General features: G+C 34.5%; 4 protein-coding genes across 7 annotated transcripts in view; 3 read left to right on the forward strand and 1 right to left on the reverse strand.

Moving 5' to 3' along the window:
• The first annotated feature begins 1,029 nt into the window (after nt 1-1,029).
• On the forward strand, nt 1,030-4,382 carry LOC106307383 (beta-glucosidase 16). Of its 2 annotated transcripts, XM_013744321.1 has the most exons (12): nt 1,030-1,319; nt 1,395-1,464; nt 1,673-1,731; nt 1,809-1,884; nt 1,970-2,047; nt 2,180-2,267; nt 2,361-2,616; nt 2,985-3,318; nt 3,417-3,448; nt 3,696-3,798; nt 3,910-4,006; nt 4,125-4,382. In XM_013744321.1, the coding sequence occupies exons 1-12, from the start codon at nt 1,173-1,175 to the stop codon at nt 4,327-4,329; spliced, it is 1,545 nt and encodes a 514-aa protein (XP_013599775.1). In that variant the 5' UTR covers nt 1,030-1,172; the 3' UTR covers nt 4,330-4,382. The 2 variants fall into 2 exon arrangements, with proteins under 2 accessions (XP_013599775.1, XP_013599776.1); XM_013744322.1 differs by lacking the exon at nt 1,673-1,731 and having other exon boundaries at nt 1,270-1,319.
• A 1,175-nt stretch (nt 4,383-5,557) lies between these two features.
• LOC106309949 (beta-glucosidase 16-like) lies at nt 5,558-9,352 on the forward strand. Of its 2 annotated transcripts, XM_013747110.1 has the most exons (12): nt 5,558-5,784; nt 5,844-5,913; nt 6,094-6,152; nt 6,234-6,309; nt 6,386-6,463; nt 6,628-6,715; nt 6,805-7,060; nt 7,530-7,863; nt 7,986-8,017; nt 8,311-8,413; nt 8,527-8,623; nt 9,031-9,352. In XM_013747110.1, exons 1-12 carry the CDS (start codon nt 5,638-5,640, stop codon nt 9,233-9,235), a joined length of 1,545 nt encoding a protein of 514 aa, XP_013602564.1. In that variant the 5' UTR covers nt 5,558-5,637; the 3' UTR covers nt 9,236-9,352. The 2 variants fall into 2 exon arrangements, with proteins under 2 accessions (XP_013602564.1, XP_013602565.1); XM_013747111.1 differs by lacking the exon at nt 6,094-6,152 and having other exon boundaries at nt 5,735-5,784; nt 9,031-9,351.
• A 2,464-nt stretch (nt 9,353-11,816) lies between these two features.
• LOC106307874 (beta-glucosidase 30) lies at nt 11,817-16,053 on the forward strand. Its single transcript, XM_013744957.1, has 12 exons — nt 11,817-12,026; nt 13,203-13,272; nt 13,385-13,440; nt 13,725-13,800; nt 13,903-13,980; nt 14,077-14,164; nt 14,265-14,639; nt 14,726-14,943; nt 15,030-15,064; nt 15,177-15,279; nt 15,410-15,518; nt 15,605-16,053. The coding sequence occupies exons 1-12, from the start codon at nt 11,892-11,894 to the stop codon at nt 15,972-15,974; spliced, it is 1,713 nt and encodes a 570-aa protein (XP_013600411.1). The 5' UTR covers nt 11,817-11,891; the 3' UTR covers nt 15,975-16,053.
• A 1,692-nt stretch (nt 16,054-17,745) lies between these two features.
• Nucleotides 17,746-21,172, reverse strand: part of LOC106311535 (probable UMP-CMP kinase 1) — a 7,510-nt gene continuing 4,083 nt past the window's right edge. Inside the window, exons 6-8 of one of the 2 annotated variants that reach the window (XM_013748727.1) lie at nt 18,289-18,369; nt 18,094-18,201; nt 17,746-18,008 (exon numbers count right to left, since the gene is read on the reverse strand). In XM_013748727.1, coding sequence (XP_013604181.1) covers nt 17,940-18,008; nt 18,094-18,201; nt 18,289-18,369 — 258 coding nt within the window. In that variant the 3' untranslated portion in view covers nt 17,746-17,939. Of the gene's footprint in view, nt 18,202-18,288; nt 18,370-21,172 lie in introns of both variants that reach the window. The other variant, XM_013748726.1, reaches the window with a different exon arrangement.

Genomic DNA, 21,172 nt, shown 5'->3' on the forward strand with positions numbered 1-21,172 from the left:
TGATTATTTAGGTTAGATAGCTAAATATTTTAAAATTTTAATATTATTAGTATATTTAATTAATATAGTTAAATAAACATTTTAGTGTTTTGGTTTGATTTAGTTTTACGAATCATTTGGTTGATAAAACTTTTAAACAAATAGATGAGACCCATATACTTTGATTTATTTTGGGTTTGGTTCGGATTTTTTCTCGCTCTTATTTTTGCCGATAAAAATGCAATTATTGAAATATATTTAAATAATTAATACTCACCATTGTATCTCAATATATAATGTTTAAAAATTTCTACACATAATTAAAGTCATTATTTTTTTCTAAACTAGACATCACTGATACATACCTTACCATAATTTAAGCAAATACTAAAATAATGTTTGTAATGCAACTTGCTAAAAACAAAAGCTAAATAATCTTGCATTGTGGATTACAAAAATCATCTAAATTAATAAAATAGTATAATACAGGAGCATACAAATAATAAAATACACCGAAAATCTTTAATTTTCCTTATTGGTATATCACATTAGCATTCAACTTCAAAACTGGATAAGCATGGGGTATTTGATCAATGATTCGAGAAGATTACAAAATTTTCAAATATAATTTTGTAAAGTTCAGTTATATTGATATTCACACGTTAAGTTTTACCAGTATTTTTACGTTGACCAAAATAATGGTGTCCACCCACTTCACGCAACAGAAACCCTTGTTCAAAGCGAATTTATATACGGGATTAACATTTTTCAAATTATGAGAATCAAAGCACAGAAAATTCAAGAACAATGCACCAATGTATTAAATTTTCTAGAAATACCTGAAATTGTTAACGTCTTTTCGTTTGAAAAATTATCATCGTTATCCCTTATCACAAGCTTATTCTCTAAAGGCGTTCTTAGCAATAAATGTCTTCACTGTTCTCACGTCTTAGCTTTGCAATAATTTTCTGTCTGTCATGACTCAGATTTTGATTAGTTTAAGATTTCGTAGGATAAGGTTTCTTCAACAACTGGAAAAAACGTATATAAATACAAACAATTAGTTAAAAAATATTGTTATTCGGTACACTATCTTTCTCCTCCAACAACTCTATCTATAGACACAACATTATTACAACATATCAAATCTAAACATTTCCCTTTCTCATAAAGTTTAACTTACACAACCAAAAATGAGAAGTAAATGCCTTCTTTTACTGTTGCTCATTACTTTGGCCTGCATTGGAGTTCTCGCCAAGAACCACTCTTCGAGACCTAGACTAAGAAGAAATGATTTTCCAGAAGATTTTATTTTTGGATCTGCGACTTCTGCATATCAGGTTTAGTTACTGTATATAGATAATTAAGTATATTGTTTTATTTTCTCCTTTTGTTAACATTTTCCTCATTTGCAGTGTGAAGGTGCTGCTCATGAAGATGGTAGAGGACCAAGTATCTGGGACACCTTCTCTGAAAAATTCCCAGGTTTTTTTTCTTCTTGATTAGAAACAATAAATTGTTTGAATCTCTTTAAATATTCAACACTCAAATATCTTGAAATGTGGTTTCCTATTTCTTGATTTTACATTGGTATTCATATGAAAAGAACTGGTTGATGATGAACAATTCAACATTATTGATCTCTTTTTCTTGAAATTACATTATTTAATTTGATGTTTTTTCTTCTTTTCAGAGAAGATAAAGGATGGTAGTAATGGGTCCATTGCTGATGATTCTTACAATCTTTACATGGTATTGCCTTCTCAACGCAACAAAAGGTCAAATAAACATTACATTTTTTTATTCATGAAATATTTTTGGAAAACCAGGAAGATGTGGATTTGCTGCATCAAATTGGCTTCGATGCTTACCGATTCTCAATCTCCTGGTCACGAATTTTGCCTCGTAAGATATTAGATCTGAGGAAGTTATTTTAGAGAGTTTCAATATTCGTGAGTGGATTAGCTGTTGACTTTCTTTTGTTTGTCAGGTGGAGACTTAAAGGGAGGTATTAACCAAGCTGGAATCGACTATTACAACAATTTGATTAATCTACTTCTGTCTAAAGGTAATAATGATTCTTTGTTTCTCAGTTCTTGGTGGAATCTGGGTGATGTCTAGGTTCTTGAAAATTGTCAAGATTCGTCCAAGAACGATATTTAATATATGTTTTGTTTGCGTAATGTTGTAAATGTGTTAGGAGTGAAGCCATTTGTCACAATATTTCACTGGGACTTACCAGAGGCACTTGAACATGCTTACGGTGGCTTCCTTGGATCAGAGATTGTGTAAGTCGTTCATTTGACATTAGTCACGTCACAAAGATTTAAAAAAATGTTTATTTTTCATTGTTGTTGTTGATTTTTTTGCTAATGAAACAGGAATGATTTCCGCGACTATGCTGAACTCTGTTTTCAGAAGTTTGGAGATAGAGTGAAGCATTGGACGACGTTAAACGAACCATTTACAGTGGTACATGAAGGTTATACAACTGGCGAAAAAGCACCTGGAAGGTGTTCCAGTTTCACTAATCCTAAATGTTTTGGCGGTGATGGTGCCACCGAGCCTTACATCGTCGGCCATAACTTCCTCCTTGCTCATGGAGCCGCCGTCAAAATCTACAGAGAAAAATACCAGGTATGTTTTCCTTGTTTCCGAACTAGACTAGACATTAATTTTCTTAACGCTTTACTTTGTTAAACTTGTTTCGAAATCTCGCTACATTATAGAAAAAATTAGAAAGTTTAAGATAAATAAATTAGACGTTCTAATAGCCTTTTTATGTTAAAAATAGAAGAGATAACTTTAGTGACATATTTGTAATACTGCGACAATCTTATTTCAAGTTTAAGATTAATAACTAGACGTTCGTTCACGTATCCATATTAGCAGATGGACTTTTAATAGTCCACTCTGTTTCTTTACCACGGTTAAAGTATTATTTGTCTTAGTTGGACGGTTGTTAATTGTGACTGAGTTTTGCTCCTAATCTTGTGTGTTTGCAGGCGATTCAGAAAGGTAAAATTGGTATCGCCTTGAACACAGTCTGGCACTACCCTTACTCGGATTCACATGCTGACAAATTAGCTGCGGCTCGAGCCACGGCCTTCACCTTCGACTATTTCTTGGAGCCAATCGTCTATGGTAGATACCCGGCCGACATGGTCAATTATGTGAAAGGCGGTCGTCTTCCTACATTCACACCAGAAGAGTCCTCCATGCTCAAAGGATCGTATGATTTCGTAGGCGTTAACTATTACTCATCTTTTTACGTCAAAGATGTGCCGTGTGCAACCGAAAACATCACCATGAACACCGATTCTTGCGTCAGCATCGTTGGTGCGTGAATCATATGGTTCTCTTTTACATATATATTGACCATTAATAATATTAATATCAAAATTCTTTACTCATAATATTTTTTTATGTTGTATTAGGTGAGCGAAATGGAGTGCCCATCGGTCCAGCGGTACGATTAATCTATTCACCTTAATTAGTCAATAATTTAGATAAATCTCCCAATCAAATCAAGATTTAAATGATAGTCTACGTCAATACTCCAAATATATATCGTTTTAAAATTTGGATAAAAATATAATGTTATTAGATAGATTTCTTACTTTCTATTTTATAGTATTGAAAGTGTGAGTTTAGACATGAAAAAGAGTTGTTTATCTAAAAGAACAGTGGTTTATGTAATCTACGGTTTACTTCAGGCTGGGTCGGATTGGCTTTTGATATACCCTGAGGGTATTCGTGATCTTCTACTACATGCCAAACTCAAATTCAATGATCCTGCCTTGTACGTAACAGAAAACGGTAAATCTATAACATCTAGAAAATCTACCTTTAAAATAACTGATTTTTATAACTAAAAACTAGTTTAGACTAATATTACTTTGTTCTGCTCTATTTCTTAAAATCATGTAGGAGTTGATGAAGCAAGCATTGGAGAAATCTTTCTTAATGACGACTTGAGAATTGACTACTACGCTCATCACCTTAAGATGGTTAGCGATGCAATCTTGTAAGCTCTCCCTTCCCTATGACATATATAAGCATAAGCATAACATAGTTTCAACTGTTTGTTTGCCTTTCTATAAATTGATAATCATGTTGAGGACTATATTTACATAAAATTATAGGATGGGGGTGAATGTGAAAGGATATTTTGCATGGTCGCTGATGGATAATTTCGAATGGTCGGAAGGATACACGGTTCGGTTCGGACTAGTGTTTGTGGACTTTGAAGATGGACGTAAGAGGTATCTGAAGACATCAGCTAAGTGGTTTATGAGATTGTTGAAGGGAGAGTATAATGGGATGAGGCAGAAGGTGGCTGTTATTTAATAATTCATGAGCTAATTAATAAATATTGATGTATTCGATATGCATAAAATAAAGTCGGATAATTCTGAGCGTCGGATAGTTCGAAATTAAAAACATTGAGCTCATATCTTAGTCTACAAAAGTTGGAGAGTTTATTCACTGCTGAAGAAAACAGAATGGAGTTCACATAATAGTCATATCAAATGGATAATAAAGCCATTCAACATGAGATTCATGCATGGACTAATTTTTAAAAGAAAATCCACATGTGTATTCACATCAGCCATGGATTCAATTTTTTATGAGAACTAAATTATCATCTATATTATTAAAAAAAAAGTACCATTTAAAATTTTTCTTTAATTTTCAAATTTATTTACACTTCCATACCACTGACTAATTACTAAACTGTCTATTTTAATTATTGTTTTTTTTTCTGTCTTATTAATGCATTTTCCTAAATTGAAGTACAATAAATTAAGTGCCATTTATTTGGGTTGGTTATTTTAATTTTGGTATAATTAACTATATCGAAAAACACAAGAAAATGTTATAAAATACATAATATAAAACACAAAATGTAAATGATATATTAAATTTTATATTGTATAAATCAAATACAATCATAGATAACAACTTTATTTTACATTAAAATTTTGATCCATAAAAATACATTCGCAACACACATCATATTTTAAAAATATAGATGATAATTGACGTATCAAAAAAAAAATATTCATTATTAATTAGAAATTATTTTGTTTAAAAATGCTAAAAATTATTTAATACAGATAAATTTTAAAAATATATATTAACATTTATAAAAAAGACAAATATATATTTTTAAAAAAATAAAAATAAATACCCGCACGGAAACACGGATCAAGCTCTAGTTAATTGATTAATTTGGCCCTGTGTTTCGGTCCAAGTTGTTAATATGATAGATCGTGACAGATGATCGGTCCACCTTTTGACATTAGTCGGAATATATTTCAAATCCGGGTCATGCAATATGGTAATCAGTCCACTCTGTAGCACTAAAAGTGTGTTCCTCCCGCGGTCTACCGGATCCGCTTATAGAATATATAATAAAAAATATATATTCTGTCCACGTTACACGACTTTTTGTTAATTAAGATAATAAATATGTTATTTGTTTTGTTTTATCGGATGTGTTATTTTGAAACGATTAGTAAAAAATTGCTAGTTGCTTCATACCCACTCTCCCTCCACCTGCTCTATTTATGCAAATTATCAAATCCAATACTCTCTTATAAAGTTTTTCACAACCGAAAATTCGTATTAAAAAATACTTTTATCAAAAGAATAATGAAGAGTAAAGGTCTCCTATTACTGTTGCTCATTACATTGGCATACAATGGAGTTTTCGCCAAGAACCGGTCCTCAAGACCTAGATTAAGAAGAAATGATTTCCCAGAAGATTTCATTTTTGGATCTGCAACTTCTGCCTATCAGGTTAGCTAGTTCTTCTAGTTAAAAAATGTGTTGTTTTGTTTATCTTTTCGACTTTGTAGTGTGAAGGTGCTGCTCATGAAGATGGTAGAGGACCAAGTATATGGGATACCTACTCCGAAAAATTCCCAGGTTTTCCTTCTTAATTCGAAACCCTAAATGTATGTTTTCAAAAGGAAAAAAAAAACTAAACGTTTTGAATCTCTTTAAACATTCTTACAATCATATCAGAAAATTAATTAATGATGATCAACCACTTTGTTCCCTTTTATCTTGAGACTAAATTATTCAATGAATGTTTTGTCTTTTCAGAGAAAATAATGGATGGTAGTAATGGGTCCGTTGCAGATGATTCTTACTACCTTTACAAGGTATTGCTTTCTTCACCTAAAATAGTCAATCATACATCCAACATTACACATTGTCTTCATGAAAACTTTTCGGAACACCAGGAAGATGTGAATTTGCTGCATCAAATTGGCTTCAATGCTTACCGATTCTCAATCTCCTGGTCTAGGATTTTGCCTCGTAAGATATCGATCGATCAGATTTTTGTAGGAGTTGTTAGATTCTTGAACACTAATCACGTGAAGTGGTTAATTAGGTGGGAATTTAAAAGGTGGAATAAACCAGGCTGGAATTAACTATTACAACAACTTGATTAATCAACTTCTGTTGAAAGGTAATACTAGAGGACTTTTTGCGTTTAACGAACCATTGATGTTTTGGATCTTACCAAAACCCTTGAAAGTTGTCAAGTCTTGTCAAGAACGCATCACATAGTTGTCAAGAACGCATCACATAGTACTCTCTCTTTTTTTTTGTTAAATGTTATAAATGAGTTAGGAGTGAAGCCATATGTCACAATCTTCCACTGGGACTTACCAGAGGCACTCGAAGTTGCTTACGGTGGCTTCCTCGGAGCCGAGATTGTGTAAGTCGTTTATCTCTGAACAATACTTCACAGAGATAAAAACAGAATGGTTATGTGTTTTTTGGGTTGATACTTCGGTAATGAAACAGGAATGATTTCCGGGACTATGCGGAGCTCTGTTTCCAGAAGTTTGGAGATAGAGTAAAGCATTGGATGACGCTAAACGAGCCATTTACAGTGGTAAAACAAGGTTATCTAACAGGTGAAAAGGCACCTGGAAGATGTTCTAGTTTCACTAATCCTAATTGCCTTGGTGGTGATGGAGCCACCGAGCCTTACATCGTCGGCCATAACTTTCTACTCGCTCATGGAGCCGCTGTCAAAGTCTACAGAGAAAAGTACCAGGTATGTTTATCCTATAATCTATATATATATATATATATATATATATTCATTTTTACTTAATTTGTTTAAGCTACGTTACAGAACCGGTTATGGGCACTGTCGGATGAAATATTCATATTTATCTTCAAATTTTAAAAAGCTATTGTACATATATCGTAGAATATCCAGTTATTGATTTATTTTATATTAAAATTACCCTAAAATGTTTATGGTCCTTTAATCTCAGATCCGGCTCAGGATATATATTACATGTTACTGTCCTTTCCCCCTCTGTTTCTGTTATTATTGTGCTATATTATGTTTTTTGAATGTACTGTGCGTACTCTATTCCGGTTACTTCAAGTTTTTACAGCATTGTAAATCGTATCTCAAGACCAGTTATGAATCTCAATTTTGGTTACGAAACCCTCATAAAAGTTTCAATAGTATAAATCATATAACTGTATTACTCACAATATTGTGTCCACAGGCAACTCAGAAAGGTGAAATTGGTATCGCCTTACAAACAGATTGGCACTACCCTTATTCAGATTCATATGCTGACCGTTCAGCCACAGCTCGAACCACTGCATTCACCTTCGACTACTTCATGGAGCCTATCGTCAACGGTAAATATCCAACTGAAATGGTTAACCATGTGAAAGATGGCCGTCTTCCTACATTCACACCAGAAGAGTCCTCAATGCTTAAAGGATCGTACGATTTCATAGGAATTAACTATTACTCATCCTCCTACGTAAAAGACGTGCCATGTGCAACTGAAAACATTACCATGTCCACTGATTCCTGCGTCATGGTCATAGGTCCGTGAACCATATGGTTATTATACGTATAAATTTATTTCTCTATTTTCTTTAATGAATTCGTCATATTTGTGTGTGTGTTTTTACTCACGATGTGTGTGTGTGTGTTTATATTGTATTAGGTGAGCGAAATGGGCTGCCTATCGGTCCAATGGTTAGATTTTTTTTTTAATCTTTGTTTAGTTAAGAATTATATAAATCTCCTGATCAAATTAAGTTTTTCATGATCATAGTTAACTATTATAATTATTCAATAAAGTACATAACTCATATGTAATGTGATAGATAGGGAAGAAATGATTTTTACATAGTATTCTCTCTCTCTCTTTCTCATTTAGTAGTTTATATGTTGAATTGACATTGTTAAGTATGTGTTTACAATCTTTAGACGTTAAAAGTGAAAAGTAGTTGTACATTTAACATGTCTAAAATCTTAACTCATTTCAGGCTGGATCGGATTGGCTTTTGATTTATCCTAAGGGCATTCGTGATCTCTTACTATATGCAAAATTCAAGTTTAATGATCCCGTCTTGTACATAACAGAAAACGGTAATTAATAGCGTTTACTATATATATACATATATTATAAGCCATATTAAACTTTTCTGAGCATAATAGTTCAGACTAATATTCTTTATCCTTTCTTTCTTTAAATCACGTAGGAGTGGATGAAGCAAATCTTGGCCAAATATATCTTAACGACGATTTGAGAATTGATTACTATACTCATCACCTTAAGATGGTTCAGGATGCTATCTCGTAAGTTCTCCTTTCTCGATCACATTCATGAACATGTAGTATATATTAGGAGTGCCTGATCGGTTAAAATGATCCAGTCCAAACCAAAGTTCTATAAAAACGAACCAAAAGATCATAATATGTTCTTTTTTTTTTGACAAATCTAACTTGAAAAATAATATAAAACTAACTGAAACCATATTTATAATTGGCGGAGCTAGAAAAAGAAACCAATGGGGTTAAAAGTTTATATATATGAATTTTGCTAGATATTAAGGGGGTCAAACTACTGAAACTCAACCAATTAATCTAGATATATTACAAATTTATGCTTAAAATTTGATTAATTCTTAAAATTGATATGGGTCAAATGACCCATGCTTCTTAGCTGGCTCCGCCAACGAAAGTTTGATTCAAATGAAATGTAGGATGGGAGTGCATGTGAAAGGATATTTTGCATGGTCGTTGATGGATAACTTCGAGTGGGCGGAAGGATACACGGTCAGGTTTGGGCTAGTGTTTGTGGATTTTGAAAATGGACGTAAGAGGTATCCGAAGAAATCAGCTAGGTGGTTTAGGAGATGGTTGAAGGGAGATTATAATGGGACTAATCAGCAAGTGGCTGTTATTTAGTAAATCACGGGCCTCTATATTAAAAAAACAAGTAGTTTTTATAAACTATTTATGTTACCAGCTATAGCATGTGTTATTATCCAGATTTGAATTATTCTTCGCTACTGAATTAATTGTTTCTATTCCTATACATGCTTATGATTATTATATAGAGCTAAACATCCTTGTCAACAAAGGAATTAACTTAAGACATGAGAACAACTACAAACATCCAGGTCAATTTGTAGTTGTTGTTCTCATCTCGCTTTTGATAACTGGACATGCCACAAAATTTGATGAATACTATTTTATTTTTCTTTCTTAGACACTAATCATCTTTTCGTAGGGAAATTAACTTTACGTTCCGTGAAAAATCAAAATTCTATATATCCAAGTTTACTATAATTTTTGTTCCTACAGCTGTCATTTGTATATGTTTTGATAAAAAAAACATATCTTGCATTCACTGGAAGGATTGTTTTCCTATGTTATAATTTATTTGTTTCCTTCAATGTTTCATGCGCTTTTGTTGTCCGATTTTGATTTCGACATCTGATGAACCTATTAGACTTTGGTCTGGGTGTTTCATGCATCTTAGGATACATGCATCAAAATGCCCAAAAAATCGTCATGTGAGGAATGGTCCTACCATAGTTAAATAATATAAATTTGAGTTATATTTTGGTTATATATCATACACATTATTTCATTTTTCTTAGTTCAGTTTTACTAGTAATATATAATTTGCGAAACATCTTAGATATATATATGAATTGAAAATATAATAATAATTTAGTGAGGATATCTATTCAGAAAGGAATAAGAAAAGTATATATATATATTTATAAGCCCATCTCTTTACGCTGGAAATTTAGTTGCTCCTATACAAATACATAATTTCCTAAAAAGCGAACATGTCACTGCCAAATAAGTGTTCTCATCTCTTTTTCATATAGGATGTCATAAGGACTATTGCTCACATCTTTTTCATTTTTAGTGAAACTTACAATGTTATAATCCTCAAAGGCCACTATTTTCTATACAATATGATCACTCAGTAAAAAGGGAAAAAGGAAATCACATCATTGCTGTTTTTTTTCATGTTACCAATTACATGCTCAAATTCAATGCATTTGTAATCATATACGTATATATATGACTAAATTTCGAAATTTAATTTTTATAAATAAAATATATATTGAGGCATTTGTGTTTAATTGCAAATTTGTTCTAAATCCTTTTTAAAATTTATCTGTTTTTCTATTAGAATAACGAAAGAGAATGGATAATTCCATTTTTTGTTGATGACAAAACAAAAAATGGACAAAAAAATCCATTTTTTGTTGTATTTCCTAAGTTTAAATTAATGAAAAGTTAGTTGACAAAAAAATCAGTGAAATGTTTTAAAAAAATTTACTCATATCTCATTCATGCCACTGAAATTCAATAGGCTAGTGGTACGATCCCCCGTATCTTTGGAATTTGGCACTAAAGGAAAAGGAGTTTTTGGACCCAAAAAAAAAACGGAGTTCGACTCCAATTTGAAATTGAATTTCAGTGAAAACTAGTTTCCACCATACGTGGAATAAAAATTGGAGCTTAGGCTAGTGGCGAAGTTTCCACCATACGTGGGATAAAAGAAAACTAGTTTCTGTGAAATAGCCAGCCAATAAAACTAAAAAGATACCAAATATTAGCATGGTTTTTGGATAACGGTGACACGTACTATTAATCAAATGAAAGTATTTGTATTTACAGAAACATATATATAGATATATCGGTTAATATATTTTCCCATTAAATAACCGGATATTAATATATTGCAGACATGGCTCAACAGTCAAAATTTCATGAAAATGTTTTTTTTTTTTTGGTATCTCCATTAAATTTGGAATATTAAATTACAGGGTAATATTTGACCAAAAAGGGTTCAAGATAAGATTAACACGACTCTGCGCAAAGAAAAAAGAATTTAAAAAAAAATCCAAAATGGTCTACGTTATGCATAAAGCCAACAATAGAGCGAACGCGTAAAGAGGTGAAACATTACACGTGAAAATGTAACCGTACCTCGGAGTACATGCAGTCTTCACAGGATATGTTAACAGTGAACAAAGCCACGATTTTAACTACATTCAACACCAATATCAGCTTAGACGCATATATTATATAGCATAGGCCTATGTACATATCTGAATGATGAAGAGACAATGGTGAACGTTAGCAGTGATCACGGGCACATTCAGAGTTGACAGCATGATTATTGAAGGGTTTTTAGAGTGGAGTTTTTAACGGAATATAAGAACCCGTCTTTTAACTTTTAACTAAAAAAGTTAAGAACCAGCTCTTAAAACTCTTATTTAAGAACTGGTTCTTAACTTTTTTTAGTTAAAAATTAAGTGACGGATTCTTATATTCTGCTAAGAACCCCACCCTAAGAACCTTCCAATAATCATGCTAGAAAGAAATCACCGGGAATATATATTAGAAATACTATCAGATATCTCTTCATATGATATATATGTCCAAACATTTCCACGTAGATGACGTCTATAACTGGCCGAGGAAAATCTCTATATAAGAAAGACGAGGTAGAGTAAATCTCTCTTCAATACACCACTTTGAAATCTCAAAACAAAAATAAAGACTAAACCAAAAATAAAAAAGAGCGATAAAAATGGCTAGGGGATATCGTTTTTTCATCATCCTTTCGGTAATCTCATTGTTTGCAGAGACAATTGATTCTCGAATACTAGATCGTCATAGTTTTCCAGATGGTTTCATTTTTGGAACGGCTGCTTCTGCGTATCAGGTGATTTTTTATGGGCAATTTCATGTGATTTTATCAATCAATATTATTATAAAATCACAATTTGATAATATCATTCTGTTATTCAATATTTTAACGATAAAACTCTTTTGAAATTCGGTATTTTTGCTCTTAAATAAATTTTTGACACTCAGTAATTTTATCTTTCCGATATTATTGATGATCACAATCTATTGGTTATAGGCTGAACATTTTATTCGTTAAATTTGATTTGATTTGTTATTCATTTTGATTCGATCCGAAAAATTCAGATATCCGTAAGTTTTCGGAGCAAAGAAAAATATTAAAAATCACTATCCGTTAAAAATGAAAAAAATCACAAATAATTAAATTTTCATGGTCGGATACTCGCTCCGCTCGGGTTTTTATACAAATAGAAGTATATCTACAATTATATAGAGATTTGTAAGGGTATAATTTATATAATTATTACTTTAACATAGAATTTTAATAATTTCATTTATAAAATTACTTATAAATGTATTAAATTAAGAAAGAAATATAAATATTGATTAAAAATACAATTTTCCAAAATTTTATGTTTTATAAAAGATTAATTAATTTAAAAAATTTATAGAACATATATTTTCACTAATTTTTTACCTTTTTGTTTTAGATTATGTAAAAGATCTTTTATGAAAACATAATTTTGTAAGATTTTACCTGTATTGAACAAAGTGTACGAGATATTCGTAAACATCCGTCTGTAAATTTTACGGATATCCGTATTTTTTGACGCAAAACAAATAAAAAAATCAGATATCCGTAAACTAAGAAGCAAATCACAAATACTGAAATTCAGGTTACTATAGGCTCCTTGCAACTCCTAATTGGTTATACTAAAGCAAAACAAATAGTTTGAACGTTATTTTATTACCCTTGTAAATTGAAAAATGATTTGAATCTACATTACAAAACATATGCCCTCTTTTTTACCTTGTTTAAGAAACAAGCTTTAGAACGTAAACTTTAATTATAACACATCTGCCCTTATGGATTTAAATGAGGGAAAAAGTTGTTCGAGTTTCAATTTTAACTACGAGGAAACGCAACTATTTTATTTGCTGACGTCTAAAGACTATGTTTTGTCATTCCAAAATAGCTTTTCGCCTATTCTATTAAATTAATGTTCTTTTTGGTTTGTTTTTTTTTATACAGTACGAAGGAGCAACATCTGAAGGTGGAAAGTCTCCAGCTATATGGGACCACTTCAGCCGCTCTTACCCAGGTTTGTCCGGAAACCATAATTTGCGGCCGGATTTGATTAACACTCTTATACGTACGAACAAGACCATATTTCAATTTAGTTATTTGACTGAAACTAAAACCTTTGACTGCAGAGAGGACCAAAATGCATAACGCGGATGTAGCAATTGATTTTTATCACCGTTATAAGGTACTTTCTATAACCAATCTCCTCCATTCTAAAACACGTATCAGTAGCTAGAACCATCCTTATTATAAATCTAACTATCATATCTTGTGAAGTAAATAAAGTAATATTTTCATGTCTTTTCTACTATGTAGTAACAAGTCAAAATGTAAATAACTTTTCATGTAAGTTAATTTACTTTCGTAAGAGTTGGTACGTTGTATTTGACCCGTATATAGTTATCGTTTTTGCTTTGGTTGATTAATATTATATTGTTTTATTATATGACTGACCCAAAAAAAAAACAGGATGACATCAAGTTGATGAAGGAGTTAGACATGGACGCTTTCAGATTCTCAATCTCGTGGGCCAGATTAATTCCCAGTAAGTTTTTTGGTTTTAATGATAGTTATATTTTCATTTCTATTAAACTTTTTTTGTCACTCATACGAGTTATTTATGTGGTAAATTCCCAATTATCTACAGGTGGAAAGCTAAAGGATGGAGTAAACAAAGAAGGTGTACAATTCTACAAGGATCTTATCGACGAACTTCTTGCTAATGGTAGGATCATTATTTTATTAGTAAGGTTAAATTTAATTAAAGAAAGGTTATAATTTAACACAGTAAAAATGATCTTATGGTCTAACAAACGTGCAGACATACAACCTTCAATGACACTATACCACTGGGACCATCCACAATCTTTGGAGGACGAATATGGTGGCTTTTTAAGCCCTAAAATTGTGTAAGCCTAGTTAAAATAAATATAATATACTAAAATACACCATTTTAGTTACATATATGATTGATTTTGTTATTTTATGACTCTTTTTAATCAAAAACAGAGAAGATTTTCGAGATTTTGCAAAAGTTTGTTTCGAAGAGTTTGGAGATAAAGTTAAAATGTGGACAACGATCAATGAGCCGTACATTATGACTATTGCGGGTTACGACCAAGGTAACAAGGCGGCTGGACGATGCTCCAAATGGGTAAGCGAGAAGTGTCACGCTGGTGATTCGAGTACTGAGCCTTACATTGTTTCGCACAACGTTCTTCTAGCTCATGCCGCTGCAGTAGATGAATTCAGAAAATGTAAAAAGACTTCAGCTGATGGTCAAATTGGGATAGTTTTGTCACCAAGATGGTTTGAGCCGTATCATTCTGACTCTACCGATGATAAAGAAGCAGCTGAACGAGCTCTTGCTTTTGAATTTGGATGGTAAGTTATCTAAACAAAACAATTTAAAATAAATATGTTTACATTCCTCGTCAATATGTATTAATCTTGATTATCTGTCTTTATAGGCATCTTGATCCAGTGATTCATGGAGATTATCCAGAGATAGTAAAAAAATATGCGGGGAAAAAGTTGCCTTCATTTACCCTGGAACAATCAAACATGTTGAAAAATTCATCAGATTTTGTTGGAATAAATTACTATACAGCGCGTTTCGCTAGTCACCTTCCTCACATCGATCCAGCAAAGCCTCGGTTCAAAACTGATCATTACGTCGAATGGAAACGTACGTAAACATTATGCTAATTCCATAAGAAATAAGTATAAATTAGATGGTAAACTAAACAATTTTTATATCTTTATCTGTAACAGTGACTAACCACAGTGGCCACATCATCGGACCTGGGGTACGTGCTTACTTCTTCTTTATAACAATTGATATCTAAATGAACAACATTAGATATCATCCTTCACCCTCCTCACATCGATCCTAAGATTTGTATTATTTGTTTTCTTCAGGATGAAAGAGGATTAATATTGTCATACCCGGAGGGCTTGCGGAAAGTTCTAAACTATATCAAAGATAGATACAACAACATGCCGGTCTACATTAAAGAAAATGGTTAGAAAACATCTTTAGTATTTTATTCTGTTAACTAGAAACTTTGAAACGTTATTAATTATTTGTATATGCTAATTAGGAATATGAATTTGTAGAGGTTATTACTCATGACGTTGATTATAAATTGCAGGAATCAACGAAAACGACGATGGTACAAGGCCGAGAGAAGAGATTCTTAAGGATACATTTAGGATTGAGTACCATGACAAACATTTCCAACAACTTCATAAAGCTATAGTGTTAGTTCTTGATCTTCCTCACAATCTATATGCGTTTCAATTTAAATCATATGTTGTTATTGACAAAAGTTATAATCTGGTTACAGGGAAGACGGGTGTGACGTAAGAGGATATTATGCATGGTCATTGATGGACAACTTTGAATGGGAACATGGATACACTGCTAGATTTGGTCTTTACTATGTTGACTTTGTCAATGGTCTCAAACGTTATCCAAAAGACTCGGTCAAATGGTTTAAGCGGTTCCTTAATAGATCGAACGGAGAGACTAGAGAAGTGAAAGAGGTGTCACGTGAGAAGTCACGTTCTGATGGAAATAAGACTTTGCATGAGCAAGTAAGTTTTGATGAATCAGCGGGATTTTTTGTATCTTTCATGGCGGCGAACCAATCCAGGAGAGATGAAGAGCAAAATCGATGTTCATTTGATTCTACTTATCCAGCGTCATTTTATTGATTTTAGAACCCTTATGGTTGAATATGTGCAAACATTTTTCAGAAGGAAATGAAAGAATATAAATAGTAATTTATTTCAATTTTTAAAACAACATAAAATTACTACGTCTTTTGGGTAATATTTCATACTGCTAACTAATTAATCATCGTACCACAACTTCAACTTTATCCTATAGTAAAAGGTTGGATCACATGATTGATATGGACCATGTCACATGGTCTAGTTGTGGCTTTATGAACACTTAGATCAAAGTCAAAAACGACACAAGCAATAATGGGAGAAAAAACTTGTAGCTTTCTACTTTTTTTCTTTTGTCAACAAAACTTATCCCTTGTTCAAAACACTGGATTAAAGTGGAAAACGAAAGCAAACGATCCGAGGTATCACTATTAAGTACACCAGAAACAAACAAAGTAGGATCTATGTTTTTACTTTTTAATAGATTTTGGTTTTCTTCCGTTCAGATAGAGCCAAACTCACTGCCCTCCAATTTTGGAAAGTAGGCAAACTGGTCCGGAATCGTGACCAAGTGTCTCTCTTTCTCTATACGATGCGGCAACAACCTATTGGCTCACGTATTTTAAATACGTTTTCATGCAGTATAGAGTATAGACGTGTAAATATCAGAGAACTCAGTTTTGCGTTTCTATTTTGTATTATATTGAAAACGTACGTAGAGTACTTTGATTAACCATTTATTTTGATTTAGTAGCATACAATACTTGAATTAATTACTTTACAGCTAAGCAAGCGAAAAAAAAAATCAAACTATTTTTCGATAAAGTTTATTTCAACTTTTCTTTACAATTACTTTTAGTCGTGGCGGAGTTAGGCAATGTAGTATGATCAAAAGAAAATCTAACACGTCTGAGGTCTGCCAACATTTTGTACACATAATTCGAGATTAGCTAGAGGGCTACGCTACGCGTCGAGACGGTGATGGTTTCATCAGAACTATTTGTTGCTGAACAAATCGAGTACACCGGCAGAAACAAAAAGTAAGAGCAGAGGATTCACCGGAGGTAAAGGCGGAATCTCAGCTCTACACAACGGACACGTCGACATCTCACAAAACCATGTATCGATACAGACTGCGTGGAAACAGTGACTACAAATCGCCAATCTCCTCATCTTGTCTCCCTCCTCTGCCTCTTGCATGCACACGGCGCAATACGGCGGAGACGAATGATCGGTCACCGCCGTTTTCTCCTGGCTGCTGCGGAACGTGAACGTGCGGTGGCGACGCCATGGACGTGTGCCGCATCTTAGGAGGAGGCGAAGAGAGAAGACGACGAAAATGGAAACGGTGGTGACTTCGCAGAAAGTAAACACAGATTGAGCTAACATCATTCAAGAAAAAAAGGGTTACATTGAATAACGAACGAGAAGCTCTTTTGGAGTGTATATATATTATACGTAAGTTAATGCCATGTATGAACGTAGTAGTAGCATCCTTGATAAAATGGACGGTCGTGATTCGATAGGGCGATATATTAAGTTTTTTTGACGGTAGCCATTGGCTACAAGTTTCTTAAAATGTTGGCTCTCATGAGCACGTAACAATAGGTTTTTTCATGTCATCAAGTGGATGCCGTGAATCATAATGGCAAGTCTATGTAAAGATCCATTTGCTTCTAGTCAGGCCACTTTGCGGATTTATTATATGTCAACTGAGCCTGACAAGTTCCTAACAAAATGTTATTATTACAACGAAAATGTGGTTATATCATAAAGGGAACACGTTATACGTAGAGATACTTGCATTACATAATAAGCACAAATTTGTAAACCTAGTTACGTATACGACAGGACATGTGAAAGTCTCTGTTTTTGTTTTGTTCGGCGACAACTAGTCTGCGATGCCGACGTAGGCAAAACCCAGCAGTGATAATAATTAATACACAAGATATCTAAAAGAACTACACCAAACACTGTTTGTACGAAACGAGCACAAGCTTCACCTTCTCAAGTTTCAGATGCAAATACATATTTAACTTCCTCGAAAACCTCTTGGCTCGGTTTTGCAGCATTGATCTTGAGGGAAAAAAAAGAGGATCAGGATTGTGGAGCAGCATGTGATGGTAACGATCATGGAGAAGAAGAAGAACCAAGTCCTAACCTTTCGAAGTTTCCCTTTAGATTCGTAGTAGCTAACAATAGGGAGAGTAGATTCTACAAACACTTTAAACCGTTTCTTTATCGTCTCAAGATTATCATCTTCTCTTCCCTTTCATAACCAAGACATAACTTTGGTAAATGATTATATTATATATAGGACCGGAACTAGATACCATTTTTCAGTTAAGATACCAACCTGGTTCCTGTTCATAATGCGCCTCTCTAGTTCTTCTTCAGGACAATCAAAGAACAGAACAAAAGCCGGCTTGATTTTAGCCTATTCAATTCCACAAAAAGTATTATTAAACCAAGGCAGCTGTGTTCAAAAAAAAAAAAAAACAAGGCAGCCTATTCAATTCCACAAAAAGTATTATTAAACCAACGCTTACATCAACGTGTATTTATTTGATAAAAAGATAAGAATACTTGGTGGTGATTTTGCTCTCAGGCACCGTGGTCGAGAAAAGTCTTTAACCTCTGGTCTCTCTCTTGTTTCCTCTTTTACCCCACGGTTTATCCTCTTTTCAGTCTTTTATCCTCTGTAAATCGCAGAAACTTTTCAAAAGTTTGCCGTATTCAGAAGAAACCAACGGTCCGTTGATAGCTTTCCTTACCGACCACCGCTTCTGACGGAATCCTCACCGGGTTCAGCCCCCGACAAAGTCGGTGGGTCAGCCAGGTCACCCTGCGCCGGTCCTCTACTCTCCTCTCCCCACTTCCACCGATGTCCAGCTCTCTCTCTGCAGAACTTGGGAGCTCGTACGGATGAAATATTGGTGAAGAGAGCATCTTTGGGTTGATATAACCTTGTACGCTTTTTCCACACTTGCAACTACTTCAAGGACAGTTAAGGATAAAGCATTTATCACAACTACTCCCTCACCATTGATTATATTCGTGAGCTTTAACTCCGGTGACTTGGTTGGTATAACCTCCTAATCAGCTTTATCTGGTTATTACTCCTCGTCGCCACCGACCAAAAGCTATAAAGCATCAGATCTTCTTTCACAACTACAAGATGTTGCGACGGCTCAGTAGATCTGAAAAAGGAAAAATGCAAGCTCCTCAAGAGTTACCTCCGAAGAAACCTCCGGTCCGTATTCCGGCAAATACTAATGATGACTTGATCGAAGCTAATAGGTTAACCATCATTGGAAGACTTACAAACCCCCTAGTCCAAAAACCTAGAGCGGTAATAGATTTTATGGCTCAAGTTTGGAACCTTGAGGGGAGAGTGGTAGGAAGAACACTAGGTCTTGATAAATTTCAGATCAAGTTCGAAACAGAACAGGAACTCACCCAGGTGCTAGAGAAAGGACCTTATCATTACAAGCGCTGGATGTTGATATTACAACGATGGGAACCTACGGTGTCTGACCAGTTCCCATCCAACATCTCCTTTAATGTCAGGATACATGGTATTCCTCTCCACTTCTGGTCAGAACAAACCATTCGCACTATTGGAAAAGAGCTTGGGAATTATTCCCTCAGAGATGAAAAGGATGCAAAGATTTGGGTAGAGGTGAATGGTCTTCAACCGCTGATAATGAAGATGGAGATCGAGCTCCCTACGGATGATATCACAGAGGTGGAATTCGAATATATGAAGATTGAGAAGCATTGTTTCACCTGCTTCTCCTTGCTCCATGAGGAGATCGACTGTCCCTACAGGCCTCTAAATGCCCCTTCACCAAAGGAGAGAAAGTTAGGCATCACTCAGAGTATTGCGCTACAGAGGATCGAAGCTGAAAAGAAACGCCATGATGATAGGCGAGGCTATAGTAGACCTGAGAATGCCAATTTGTCACTAAGATCAGCTGATGATAGCTACATTCAACCTAGAAGAGAAGGTAACAGATCTGAGTACGGTAGATACAAAGACAGAACTGGCAGCTACAACCGAGAACATTCTATTCTCTCTAGAACGGCAAGATCAAACGCTGCCCACTACAGGAACCAGCGCCCCTCAATGCAATACAGAGTGGTAGATAAGAGCAGACTCAGCTCTGGCTCTTCTACTCTCCATCAAGTATCGCGAGGACGATCAGGAGTACTTGCAGTAAGAACCTCTCCACCTAACAATATTGAACGAGATCTACCACGTAGCAACGAGATCACTCCGACTCGATCTCTTAAAGACCGTCTAGGACCTTCCTCAGATCAGGCTGAAGCTAATTCAGAGTCAAAAGAACGTAGATCAGCACTAGAACGCATATCAGAACCAGCTACCTCTAAAGAGCCAGCAACTAGAAGGACCCCTAGTTTTGAATCAGGCCGTCTGCTGCATGGCGAGACCAGAATGGACGAAAATAATACCATCATGCGAGCAAATACAGTTGAGTCCCCCCCTCCGGACAGGATCCCAGCTACTCTCCGCCTTGGTTTAGATAGCTCAGAGGCTGCAAGCAAGAGAGGTTCTATCCCAGTGTCCTCCCTCAGCAAAGCAGTAAGTAAGAGGAGAGTTACTAAAATACAAAAGCGTGTCGTTAGAAGCCCTATCCTGGTTCCCAGCTTGAAGAGGCAAACTGTGGCTCGACCAACCACTTTAACCAAAAGACGGCTCGCAGTTGATAAAAACCTCCCTTGTGATAAGGCAGGAACAAGCAAGACAGGCGCAAGCATGCAACGAAAGAAGAATGGCCAACCAAATGCGGTGATTATACCGGGTATTACTAGAGGTGGGGTGGATTTTCGGCCCCATCAAAACTCTCTTCCTTAGCCATTTTGAGCTGGAATTGTCAAGGACTTGGGAGTGTCCAGACAATCCGGCGAATTAAGGAGATCCATAAGAACATGGCTCCTAATGTAATGTTTTTTATGGAGACAAAGAATGATGATGACTTTATCAATAAGAAACTACAAAGTCTCCAATACTCTCATTACTTTTCAGTACCGCCTATCGGGCTTAGTGGCGGGCTAGCTCTCCTATGGAAAGATGATACTGATATCACAATGCTCGAATCATCTCTCAACTTAATTGATACCAGAATCGTATATAAGGGAGTAACATCTTTTGTGTCCTTCATTTATGGAGCTCCGGCAGCAGAAAACAGAGCCGCTTTTTGGAGTAAAATCAGCTC

This window comes from Brassica oleracea, chromosome C8 (genome assembly GCF_000695525.1).
Source record: "Brassica oleracea var. oleracea cultivar TO1000 chromosome C8, BOL, whole genome shotgun sequence".
Taxonomy (NCBI): Eukaryota; Viridiplantae; Streptophyta; class Magnoliopsida; order Brassicales; family Brassicaceae; genus Brassica; species Brassica oleracea.

Excerpts from the sequence above, each read along its gene's own strand:
- LOC106307383 (XM_013744321.1), top strand. The coding sequence starts at position 1,173 with ATGAGAAGTAAATGCCTTCTTTTACTGTTGCTCATTACTTTGGCCTGC. Across the intron at positions 1,885-1,969 it reads CTGGTCACGAATTTTGCCTC|GTGGAGACTTAAAGGGAGGT; the intron begins GTAAGATATTAG and ends TTTGTTTGTCAG. Across the intron at positions 2,617-2,984 it reads TCTACAGAGAAAAATACCAG|GCGATTCAGAAAGGTAAAAT; the intron begins GTATGTTTTCCT and ends GTGTGTTTGCAG.
- LOC106309949 (XM_013747110.1), top strand. The coding sequence starts at position 5,638 with ATGAAGAGTAAAGGTCTCCTATTACTGTTGCTCATTACATTGGCATAC. Across the intron at positions 5,914-6,093 it reads CTACTCCGAAAAATTCCCAG|AGAAAATAATGGATGGTAGT; the intron begins GTTTTCCTTCTT and ends TTGTCTTTTCAG. Across the intron at positions 6,464-6,627 it reads TAATCAACTTCTGTTGAAAG|GAGTGAAGCCATATGTCACA; the intron begins GTAATACTAGAG and ends TAAATGAGTTAG.
- LOC106307874 (XM_013744957.1), top strand. The coding sequence starts at position 11,892 with ATGGCTAGGGGATATCGTTTTTTCATCATCCTTTCGGTAATCTCATTG. Across the intron at positions 13,441-13,724 it reads ATTTTTATCACCGTTATAAG|GATGACATCAAGTTGATGAA; the intron begins GTACTTTCTATA and ends AAAAAAAAACAG. Across the intron at positions 15,280-15,409 it reads GGTCTACATTAAAGAAAATG|GAATCAACGAAAACGACGAT; the intron begins GTTAGAAAACAT and ends TATAAATTGCAG.